Source organism: Lampris incognitus, chromosome 11 (assembly GCF_029633865.1).
Source record: "Lampris incognitus isolate fLamInc1 chromosome 11, fLamInc1.hap2, whole genome shotgun sequence".
Lineage (NCBI taxonomy): Eukaryota > Metazoa > Chordata > Actinopteri > Lampriformes > Lampridae > Lampris > Lampris incognitus.
The window spans coordinates 35,117,202-35,129,664 of record NC_079221.1 but is presented as its reverse complement, the minus strand read 5'-3'; the positions used below and the strand labels follow the sequence as shown (position 1 = coordinate 35,129,664).

Here is a 12,463-nt window from a genome sequence, read left to right as displayed (position 1 = left end):
TGTGTTAATCGGTAAAATGTGAACGCCAAGTTGAGTCTCATCATCTGATCGGCGAAGGGCTGTCAACTTTGTCTCCGGCACAAATGGAAGACCCGTTGAGGACCGATTTGTTTTTGTTTGTTTTTCTTTTCTTTTCTTGTTTTTTTTTTTTTTACATATTCGTACAGTCCGACAACAAAAACGTCGAAACAGTTACAGGATCTCCGTCGGTACTCACACGACACAGGCGGTTTGCTCGGTAGACTCACCAGTAACATTAGTGTGTACATTTTCGCCCCTCTCATCCGACTCCCGTGGCGGTTCCAGGAGGCCATGATGCCGTTGCCACGTCTGGATACGCAGGCGCAGTGTGATTTCTACGGCTCCTTGGGCGCAGCGCAAGGCCGGTTAGGAAATGTAGTTCCCAAAAAACTTGGACGGAGGCTTGCACCTGCGATCCGCAAAACCCGGATACCTTTGTACGACGAGGACCAAAACTGATCATTATCCTGTAATGAGAAACGCAATACCGCGGCAGCCATATTGTCGAACAATTAATTCGCCCACATGATAGGTTAATTAGCACGTTCCCATCGGTTCCATTGGATGGATCCCATACCTTGTTCATCCCGCTTTTTGAGCTAATTTACTTTATTGCACTAATGGAATAAACTCAAGAAATACGTTTTGTGCAAAGGCCAAACCTTAACAAAAGTAACCTGCATATAGGCTAAGGAGAATACTAACGATCCATCCATTATCTGAACCCGCTTATCCTGCTCTCACATCAAAACCAAATCATCTTTTTAAATGCTGCATGGTCAAAGGAAAATTGACAAGCCAAACATTTAGATTGGAAACGTTGAGTATAATAGAATAGAATAAGTCTTACAAAATCTACTGTTTTTATGATTCATCAATACCAATCTGTCCAAGTGCAGATGTTGTTAAATCTGCACCTCTTGGCCAGTTGAACTTGCATTCAGACTGAATTTTGCTGTAGCTCCACTGTGAAGCACCTTCATCCCCAGCAGACTAATTGCCATGGTGCCCGGCACCAGTGGGTTGCGATCGAGCCTCAGACAAGGGGTGGGGGAAACAAAAAACAAAAAACAAAACTAACAAAGAACGGGGGTGCCATTCAGTGAGGGAAATCTAAACGTCGCTCACAGGTCCGTCGTGTGAGCCATTGGCGAAACCGTGTTTTTTTTCTTCGCTCGCGCCAGACGACCCTTTCCGACTTCCTGCGGGCGCTCCGGGGCGTCCGTGTGCACTTCCTTTTTTATTGAATGCAAATCGCCCCCCCCCCCGCCCCCTGCGCGCACCCCTATGCTGGTGTGGTAGCAACTGGCCTCGTAGTATCGCCCAGTGCGCACGGAGAGCGCAGTTGTGGGCTGCGGTGCTGCGGAGCGAGGATACCACAGTTGCGGCTGAAGGAGCCTTTTTCTCCGATCAATAACAAGAGTTTGCGTGTGTTCTCCGCGGCGTCCTTTATTTCTTATCACAATTTGGAAATAGAAACATCTTTCAAGGTAAACGGAAATTTTACTCTCCTATGGCAAATCAACGGAAACGAACAGTTAAACACTTTCAGCTATGTTGCAAAAAAAAAACCAGGTTGGCGCTGTTATCCAACCAATTAATATCAGCGGTGAAGGTACGGGATGGAGCTTGTTTATAACAGACACACGTTTTAAGTGGATGTTTTATAGAAGGTAGACAAAGAAAAGTTTAAAGATCACTTGTTTCTACCGCGTCTACAGATTGAGTTTTACATCTGTCAAAAAAAAAGGGAAAGAAGAAGAAGACAAGGTTTTCTCGAACCTTTCCCCGCCGTGCTGCGCGGTCCGTTTTCCTCATTTTCCTGTTAAATGGGGGCTGGGAGACGGCGACACTTGTCGTGTGCGGCTGAGGGACGTGTCGCTGATAGTTCTGCCGCCGCGTCTGTAATCTGCATATGTGGCGCGGCGTGTCGGTTCTGCTCGGTGTTGTGGGTGTCGGTTCTGCTCGGTGTTGTGGGTGTTTATCCAGAGCGGTTCGCAGCTCCTTTATGTCAGCCGAGCTTTACTTTCTCCTCACGTTCCGTCCCGGGATCAGACGCGTTTGGGAGCTGCAGCAGTTGTGCTCTTTGCCTGACACATTAAGCACTGTTTCAAACTTTGTGCTGGGAATTACTGTTTACGGGTTGTGAATTGGTGAAGAAGAAGAAGAAGAAGAAGAAGAAGAAGAAGAAGAAGAAGAAGAAGAAGGAGAAGAAGAGCATTAGCCGAAGGCCTACTGAAATTGCAAGGTGGATTTTGTTCGTCATGATCTCGGGGCTGTCCAAAACAAGGGTTTATTTTTTTAAAAGATACATTAAATGTCGTTAATCAATATCAAAACATCGTCATGCCCGGGTTTATAGATGTAATGGGGACTGCATTGACTTGTTTTCCATTTACTGTGTGCGTGATGGTGAAATTCATTATCTGTCTATGGACTAGATCAGATCCAGAGATGGGCTTTTTTTTACGCGCGGAAAAAACAAACCATTGCGCAATAACATTATGGTCATCGTTAGCCTCTCGTGTTTAGCACGTATCTCTGCTAAGTTTTTTTTTAATTAACTTGCTACGTATATAGGGAAAAGTAAGAGAAGAAACGTCTTTTTCAGAACTTTGCCTCGTGATTGAATTGGTTTTCAATTTCATTATGATATCTCGGACATATTTGGTCTGTTTTCTCGTCAGATAAAATTTTAAATCGGGATCACCCGTATAGCCTCATATAGTTTTCCCACTTGAAAGTATCGACATGGCGATGGATAAGATAAGGTGTGTTTTTGTGGAGGCTCGCTCTCTGTTGAGACGGTTGTGCCTGTGTACAACAGCAGGGGGCAGTGTTGAGCAGCGCTGCGCAGCGGCGACACCACCTTGGCAGATGCCGTGTGTGCGTGTGCGCGCGCGCGTGTGTACCTTCATGTTGTACGGGTTAAGACCGACTGTGTACCCGGCAGTGACCAAGCTGGCCTAGTATATAGCTGCAGACACGGCGAGTTACCCATTGGCCCAAAAATGTAGCGTTATTGCCAAAGGTTTGATGGGGGACACGTAAAGGACGAGCTTGTTGGTCATTTGTGCGTCCATCACATCACACCTTTTCTTCCGTAGTGCAACCCAAATATTCTACTTTAAAATGTTTTCATCAGTGAGCATTGATCCCACCAGAAAAAGAAAAAAGAAGCTTTGTTGGGTTTTGGACCATCGGAGATTTATTTGGTTGTGATGCTTTTTCTTCGACGGTGTCATGCTTTTTGTCTCCAGGTACACAAAGGACTGGTGATAGTACTGAAAGCCACCAGGACTGCTGCTCATTGGGGCTTTGGGACAGACAGACAGACAGACAGCGCTGTTTCCTCACTACACAATTTCACTCATATTAAACGCTCGGCTGTTCTCTGAGAATGTGGGCCCATCAGTCGATGACAAATGGCAAATCATTACTAACCCGTGGTGCTGACTGCGTGCATTTTTATTTATTTTTTATTTTTTGTCGCGTGCGTTAAATGACGCGCATAATAAGTTGGCTTTGTTTCAGTGCTACGTGTTAAAGGGCGACGACGTTATTGCTTCAAGGATGGTTTTACACTCGTAGCTTAATAGTAATCGGTGAGTTGTGGCAGCAGTTGCTCTTTAATCAGTCATACGATGACACGTTTTGTGACCACCGATGCTTCTCTTGATGCAACACAGCAAAAAAAACAAGAAAAAAAAAACAAAAACACACACAAAATCCACTCACAGCATCCTGTTTGTTTGTCTTTATGCTGTCAGTTGTGACTGTGTGGATTATGTGCCTGTGATCAGAGACACAAATGGCATACGTTATGTAAACAAGTGTCGTTGTGGCTCGTTTATTCTGGGTAAACAAGATCGCTTCCATTCACACCGTGGAAGCTCCACATGCCCCCCCCCTCTTTATTGATATTCATATATTCATATAAGTTTTGTAACCCTCACATGCTTGTCTTATGTGCAATTAACACTTTTGTTAAAACCAGGGGCTGTTTTAGCATCCCGGGTCTGTCCTTTCAAATGGAAAGCAGGTTTTCACCTCTGATGAACTTACGAGGGCCCTCGACGGCTCCTGGTGGGACGCCAGGCCACAGCGCAAAAAAGGGTCCTGAAACAAAACCCAGAGGACACAAGACTCTCCTCAAACCCATCCCTCCTACCACCACCTCTCGCTCTCTCTCGCTCTCTCTCTGTACTTTTTCACAGTGTCAAAACAAACAGTAAATTCATGGTGCCGTTGGAGGGCCCATGCCATCATGGCATCCGATATCAATACAATTGATTGCTCTTCGTTGATGTGTATGAACGGTGTGTAATAATGAGCCAGTGGTCCCCTCATTCAACTTTTCAGTGATGCATATTTAAGCTGCACCATATGAATTATTTCTGTCAAAGGGGCAACGTGTGAGAGGGGACGTGGATATGAAAGTTTAATGCTCTGAATACGATCTGACTATACGCTGTAATGTCTACCTTCCACCAGATATGGCCGCTCAAGAAGAAGAAGAAAAAAAAAGTACACAACATTCAACATGGTTTGACCTCCACTGGTGCTGGTGTAGGAGTATTTGTGTCTGAGCTTGTGCAAGCATGCAGGCAAGTGTTTCTCTGTGGAATCCTATGTGTGTGTGTGTGTGTGTGTGTGTGTGTGTGTGTGTGTGTGTGTGTGTGTGTGTGTGTGTGTGTGTGTGTGTGTGTGGAGACGATAACAAAGGCAGAACAGATAAAAGGGAACAGACTCTGATTTTGAACCTCCCAGGTGAAATACTCCACCTTGCTGATGCTCTGCATGCATTCACCGTTCACGCAGCAACATGTCCACATGCACAGCTGCTGCTTGCAGAGTCCAACGAGCATCTGATGATATGTATAAAAGAAAATGAACAGGAGCTTGCTCCTTTTTTTTCCAGAAAAAAAAGTTCCTTAGCACATATTGATTGCAGCTGAGCTGAAACTCGTTCACTGTAGATTTGTCATTTACTGAAGTCGTTGTTTGCTTAGCCAACCAAAAATGAGGGCACAGACTGACAGTTGATAGCTTTCTTCTCAATACAATGCAATTTCAGCATGTCGTGCTCTTGTTTGGCTCTCCGCGGTGCAGCCGAAAACCTGTTTATCTGTTCTCCACAATACAATACTTAATGATGTTTTTGAGTTCTAGCTTTTGGGGGGGGGGGGTGACACAAAAGTGCATTGCCACACGTCAAGGCCAGTAAAGATGCCCTAACAACCGCTGCAAGGCAAATGTCTGGTTTCTCTGGCTCTCTGTGTGGCGTCCCTGACTAACCACGCTTAGGCTTGACCGGGCTTGTGGCCTGTGGGCCCTGTGAGAGAATAAGGTCGAGGGAGCTTTAAGTGTATGGACTAGTCTCGAGAGGAGTTTAAATGGCAATTAGGCCGGCGAAGCGTCGAAAACCCAAAATATCCTCGTGTGTGTGTGTGTGTGCATGCGTGTGTGTGTGTGTGTGTGTGTGTGTGTGTGTGTGTGTGTGTGTGTGTGTGTGTGACGGAGAGAAAGAGAGAGAGAGGGAGAGCAAGGGAGATGGAGAGAGAGGGAGAGAGAGAGAAGAAGAGGGAGAGAGGGAGAGCAAACGTAATGATCTTCCAGAAGAAGCCCAGATGTCAGGAAAATAGATACCAGTTGACTCTAGGTAGCATCACCGTAGAGCATACGATGCAGTATACTTACCTTGGTCTAATTATTACAGCATCGGGGAGTTTCAGTAGGGCAGTGAATAACCTAAAACAAGAAGCTGGCAGAGCTCTATATGCAATTAACAATAAATTCTTTAACATTGCTATACCAATCTCCATCTGGTGCAAACTGTTTGATAGTGTAATTCTGCCCATTGCGCTGTATGGAAGTGAGGTATGGGGTCCACTCAGTCTTTCCAGCTACACTAGATGGGACAAGCATCCAGCAGAAACCCTACATGCTGAATTCTGCAGAATGATTCTGAAAATACAAAGGAAAACACCAAACAACGCATGTAGGGCGGAATTAGGCCGGTTCTCGTTATTGATAAATGTACAAAAAAAGATCTCTAAATTTCTGGATGCACTTAAATACAAGCCCAACAAATACATTGCACTTTACAGCTCTGAAAACCCAAGAACTGACCCGGAAAGAGTCCCATGAAGCAGCTGGTTCTGAGACTCACTAACCCTTTAACAAATACTACGACCAACCAACCTCAGGCCAGCGCTGCATCCCAAACAAACATGAGGATAAATCAGCTATAAAACAAACATTACAATAAACCAGGCTATAAAACAAACAAACATGAGGATAAATCAGGCTATAAAACAAAGCAAGAACAATTATCTGAAACATTGGAACGCTGAAATCACAACTCAAAACAAACTAGAAGTCTATCGGGCCCTAAAAACAAACTCTGATTTGGAAGAATACCTCTTAACTGTCAAGAGACAGGAAGCAGCGACACATCCTCACCAGATACAGGCTCAGTGACCACAGTCTAGCCATTGAAAAGGGGACACACAAAGACGTGGTTGCCAAAAGAGCATCGAACATGTGGTCAGCGCATGACAGATGAGGTGGAGACAGAGGGGCACTTCCTCCTTAAATGTGACACATTTGGAAAAATAGCGCCGGGCTTTTTGTCCAGGAGCTGGAACAGGTGATTCCATAGTAATGGGAAATGGACGACGCAGGTGAGCTGCGGGTGGTCCTGGGAGGGGGGCCAGCGGCGAGCATTGCAGCAACATTTCTATTGTAACGTGCATGGATAAGTAAACACGCTGGCTGACGGGTCGGACCCTTTAGTCGAGCGGTTAGCGATGTATACGGGTTCGCGTCCCGGTCGCGGCAATTCCTGTGGCTGCCCCTTCTCCCGAATTCGCTGCAATACTTTCCTGCCACAACCTGAGAGACTGTGGGTGACGCCACCTGTTGCTACTGTTGTTGTTTGATATAATGATCGTTGTTGTTGCTGTTATTATTATAACCATTGTTGTATTGTGTTGTTGTTGTTTTACATGCTTTGGCAATATGTACACAAACGTATGTCATGCCAATAAAGCACATATTGAATTGGATTGGAAGAGGGAGAGGGGGAGAGAGAGAGAGGGACAGACAGAGAGACGGTGTGTTGTCTTCCGTGTAAATATAAAGCCAGGATTAAAACGATGGCTCGAGGCAGGGTGATGAGCGGCGGCACCTCTCACTCGCCTCGCTGTCATTTCTGTTGCTGCTTTGTCTCCCGAATCTGATCATTTTCGGTCCCCAGAGCTGACATACGAGTCGCGGCCCCTTCCATTCGCACCCTCGGAGGTCCGGTTAAGCGCCCCACGTGTGAAAGACACCGTGTCTCTGCACTCTTTGTTTGACAGAAAGCAAATTGGTCCTCCGCTGTTTCGCGAGAACATGCCAGTGACTGACTGCTTGACCCTTCGGTTGAAGAGCATGCCGACGGAGCAGGTCGTGACGGACGGTGTGTGTAATTGTGATAACCAGACGCGCGAGAGAGGACACCTGTCCACGCCGAACCTCTTGCAATGAATAATTCCTCGCCGTCTGTCTGGGTCGAGTGTCTCCAGAGCATGTGTGGAGTCGGCTGCTTGTTTGTGTGTATTCTTGGCATGGGGCTGGAGGTGTGTGTCGCTGTGTAACCTGGTCCGTCTCTCTCCCTTGTACGCATCGCCACACAAATCTCCCATCACAGCCTGTGAAATCTGATAGGGCTGCAGGGCGTGTGCAGGGTGCCGTCTGCAACCCCGCTAATTAATGCTTGATTCGACCCAACAGGCTCAATTTGTCTGGAACCCTTATCGTCATTGTCCCCATTTGTCTTTCCCTCCCCTTCCCCCCCTATTGATATTACAGCGGTGAATCGGAAGAACGGAGATGGAGAAGACAACTCAGCAGCCTGGAAATCAAAACCAGAGTCGATAAAAAAAACCCCAAATTAAAACAGGTGCCGGGCAGGATATTGACTCAGCTTAAGCGTTTTCTAGTATCTGCGATGATGGTATTAGGCTGTGTGTGATGTGACTGTGAAACTTGGATCGAAATAATAGCAAGATTTCAGAAGTACATTGTTTTCATTCTCCACTGGTCATCCGAAAGCCTGGAGAGGTTTTGTCCGTTCTAGTGTGGAGCTACGTGTTGTTCCACATTCTGATCATTTCCCCTCTCGGTGTCAGTGGATTGTGTGTGTGTGTGTGTGTGTGTGTGTGTGCGTGTGTGTGTGTGCGTGTGCGTGCGCGCGTCTGTGCATGCATGGATTTGTGTGCGTGCGTGCGTGCGTGCGTGCGTGCCTGCATGTGTGTATGCACGTGCGCGCGCTCATTGGTGTGTGCGCGCACGTATGCATGTCTGAGCAATTTGATTTTTGTTTGTATGCGTGTGAAACGGACGTGAAGGCATGTGCCTTTTCTCTGCCCCCCCTCCACTCTTCGTTCAGCCCAAGCACAATCTGAGCGGGTCCGAGAATAAAAGAGGGTGAGAGGAGGAGAGAGTGCTCCCACAGTTGATTTGGCCATTGTGGGGGAGGAACACTATTCCCATTGATGCCGCGGACGCATGGCTAAAACCCCTAGAAGCTTTAGGAAGGGGGCTTTATTCAGGGCTTCATCCGACCCGGAGGACTGGGTTAAGAGATGGGTGCTGATGCCATTGTGAAGATGGTGGGAACATTGTCCCCGTTCCAGCGCTTTTAAACCTCTCCCACCACTCAACCTATGCACTGCGTACTGGCTCTTGGGGTGTCTGTTGTGGCCTCACACTACTACCAGAGACGTCCTTGAACAGGGGCTTGCCGATCGTTTAGGGACTGTTGGATCTATCTCTGCACCGCCACTGGAGAACATACTGCCAGATTTTAAACTTTATTATAGTGAAAAGAATGGTAACTGTCCAGAGATGAAATGGTTCGTGGGATGAAAGATGTGAATAAGAATTCTCTCATTTGTCCCTCAATGCAACAGCCATTACAGAAAGAAGGACACCATCAAAATGATCTTTAAAAAGTGAAGCGAATTGTGGGAAATTGCAGTTTCTTTAAAGTAAATAAGACGACTTAAGTCTTTGGTCGATATTAGTAAGATAAATACCTTCACAAACAGGGACTGTACTCAAATCGATAGAGACAGACAGACAGATAGATAGATAGATAGATAGATAGATAGATAGATAGATAGATAGACAGACAGACAGACAGACAGACAGATAGATAGACATATATATATAGAGAGAGAGAGAGAGAGAGAGATATGGATGGATAGACAGACCCACAATTGTCTCTTTTACATAGGAATCCCGTAAGTCCAGGATGAGGCATGTGGAGTTTGGAAGACCTTCTTCTGGAGGTGGACTGCTTTAGAAAAAACCCCTACCGGACGGTTTCTTTTCACCCTGGCATGAGCTCCGTCTTCAGACGCTGATAGCATTTCCAAATGGAGCGGCACGCGGAGAGCTGGTCTTCTCCTCGAGGCTGTGCTCAGCAAAGTAATGGCCTTGCAGCAAGGCGCCCGCTGGGAGCCAGACCAGTGGCGGATCTGGGGACTCCCAGCAGCTCCTGGGGTGTTCATCATGTGTGTTTACCCATCAGCAGGAAAACGACTGAGCAGAGATTCTGTGTTTTTCTTCTGCTGTACTTATTATGCACCTGGGATTACACGTTACTTTCATATCCAGTACGCCGCTTCAGCTCTACCACCTATCAAGGGACGGTTTCTAAGTTAAACCGGGTCGGAGCCCCGCGGACTCAACAACGGGTCCGTTTGTCAGCGCAACAACTGGCAGTAAGTCGCTGCCCGGCAGGCTTGTGTGTTTTTTTAATTTGTAAGTGTTTATGCTCATTTAAATACATATCTGTATGCATGCGCGCATAAATGTGCCTCCTCAAATAAAGTGGTCAAGAAATTAGCGCATCATCTGCCAAGCAGTTGTTTCCTGCCTTCGCGCGCCGTCTTTTTGACGCTCGTCTCTATCTCATCAGCATATGTAATTACACCAGCACGAGCCGGGGTGTTGATGGCAGCAGGAGTCTGACGATACTGCTGAGCGCAATATGATGAGAGCAGCCCACCTCTGTCAGGTGCTGATAGTAAATATACCGTAATGGCACCAAATAAGGTCAGAGGGTGTGAATCAGAACTACCCACTGGCTCGCTGACAAAAGCCAATGGCATGGATCCCAGTCCGAGAGACTGCCATGCACAAACAGATGTGTTCTGGGTGCTTATGGGTATAGTGTTGGATCATCCCCCCCCCTTTTTTTTTTCTCTCCAACTGTGTCCAGCCAATTACCCCACCCTTCCGAGGTGTCCCTGTCGCTGCTCCACCTCCTCTGCCTATCTGGGGAGGGCTGCAGACTACCACATGCTTCCTGCGGTACATGTGGAGTCGCCAGCTGCTTCTTTTCACCTGAGGAGTTTCGCCAGGGGGCGTAGCCAGCGGAAGGATCACACTATTCAGCCCTCCCTCCCCGACCAACCGACCGACCGACCGACCGACCAGAGGAGGCGCTAGTGCAGCGACCAGGATACAGGCCCACATCCGGCTTCCCACCCGCAGACACGGCCAACTGTGTCTGTAGGGACGCCCGACCAAGCCGGAGTCAAAACGGGGATTCGAACCATTGAGCCTCGTGTTGGTATAGACCGCCACCCCACGTCACCCGGACACCCCGGATGCGTACAGTTCTAGCATTGGCTCATTTTCATCGTTTTACAGTGAATAATTCAGTGTTAGCTTTAGCACATTTCGCTATCCTTTCATTCCCAACCGTCTTCTGCATCTGTGCAGGAACCCAGGGCCTTACAGTGGCTTATGATGTGCCCCCCCCCATCCCCCCATCCCGGCACCCCAGCCTGCTAGTATATGGGCTGAATTGAAACTTTCGTGAATACATAAATATTACATGCATACATGCAAATATTACATACATTCATTTCCACCACTCCATTTTTCCTTTACATGCAGTGCGTACAAACGCTCCGACTCACAGGAGTGTTGATAATGTCATCTTTCGTGGTATGTTTTATATATATTTATATATATATATATGTATGTATATATATATATATTACATTTCAAGGCAATCATCTCAACATTTCTGTTGTGTGTGTGCATGTGTGGGGATGGGGGTTATTTTGCATGCGGAGTAGGGGCTTGTTTCACATCTGGGAGCTATCGCAGTGAAATGGGCTCGGCTATTATTCAGCGTCTGCGTTTGATACGCGTTCCTATCCGATCTGCGTTACAATGAGCACCTGGCTTCGCCCCGGCTCGACGCAACATCAGTTCAGCCATTAAGCGCTTCATTGGCGTTATTCTGTTGCGTCTTTTTGACCTTTTGCAAGGCTGCTTGCAGGAGTCCCTTGGTCTTAGGCCAAGATACCGGAGTTTTCCCTCCACTCAAGTGGCTGATTTGTGATTCATGTTGCATGTGGGTTCAAGTCTCCTTTCTGGAGTTGAGGCTAATGGGGGTGGGGGGTGCTGCTGCAAGAGGGGGTCTTAATCAAGACCTCATTAGTTATCAGCTGCCAGAAATGGAGAACATATTGGCTCGCGCATGAGTGCAACAGCAAATATTTGACGTATAGCCCCTCTGGGACCATGACACGTCTCCTTAGAAATGACTTCATTCACATTTTAATTCATGACCGGTGACAGCGCGTCATACAAAGGTTGCTATGGCTATGTATCTCTCAACAGTCTGTCCGAGAAAAATGGGTTTCTAAATAATCCATATCTGCTCCTGAGATCAACACAACGGAACAAAAAGAGTGATGTATATCAATTATTCCTCACCCTCTGGCCTATCATTTACAAGCAGACACACTTTGGGTTCCTCGCCACCTCTGAATGCTGGCTGGTTGGGTTCACAGTCGGCGGTGGTTACTATGACGATACAATAGGTACTCAACAAGGGCAGGAGGGTCCGCCACGGATGCAGACAGACGACGAGAAAGAGAGGAGTGTGACAGAGATTAATGTCCTGGCAGAAACAAGGACGCGCCACTCTTAAGGCCCCCTTGTCACTATCAAGGCACTATGAAGGATGCTGGGCCCTAACCACCTCCCCCATCACGCTCGCACGAGAACACGGAGAGGTTTAATCATAATCATGTGAATAATTCACAATCCAAAAAAATCTATTACTTTTCTACTCAGAGTGTGGCGGTGTAAATTGAAACGTTGCATTAAGCAGAGAAGGAAATGAGATTCACCTGTGTGCCCCCCCCCCAAAAAAAAAGAAAATCCGGCCCGGCTTATGAAGTTGGTCGATGAAAACACCCCCCCCCACCACCCCCCTGGCGTTCCCCTCTCCCACTTGCCCGTTTGCCTGCCACATCGAAGCAGAGGAGCCGGCTTCTCCAGGCGCCACGATCGAGAGCCAGTCCACCGTTGCGGGTGACCAGGTGTACCGGTCAGCACACAGCCTGCCAGGTTAACAAGCAAG

At 47.3% G+C, this 12,463-nt stretch overlaps 2 protein-coding genes across 2 annotated transcripts in view; one reads left to right on the top strand and one right to left on the bottom strand.

Annotated features, from left to right (window-relative positions):
• Nucleotides 1–315, bottom strand: part of pdia5 (protein disulfide isomerase family A, member 5) — an 80,377-nt gene extending 80,062 nt beyond the window's left edge. Inside the window, exon 1 of the mRNA XM_056290160.1 lies at nucleotides 249–315. Within this exon, the coding sequence (XP_056146135.1) occupies nucleotides 249–314 (66 nt within the window). The 5' untranslated portion in view covers nucleotide 315. The remainder of the gene's footprint in view (nucleotides 1–248) is intronic.
• A 1,042-nt stretch (nucleotides 316–1,357) lies between these two features.
• The window catches only part of sema5ba (sema domain, seven thrombospondin repeats (type 1 and type 1-like), transmembrane domain (TM) and short cytoplasmic domain, (semaphorin) 5Ba), a 180,032-nt gene continuing 168,926 nt past the window's right edge, over nucleotides 1,358–12,463 (top strand). Inside the window, exon 1 of the mRNA XM_056290159.1 lies at nucleotides 1,358–1,511. The gene's annotated coding sequence lies outside the window, so the exon portion shown is untranslated. The remainder of the gene's footprint in view (nucleotides 1,512–12,463) is intronic.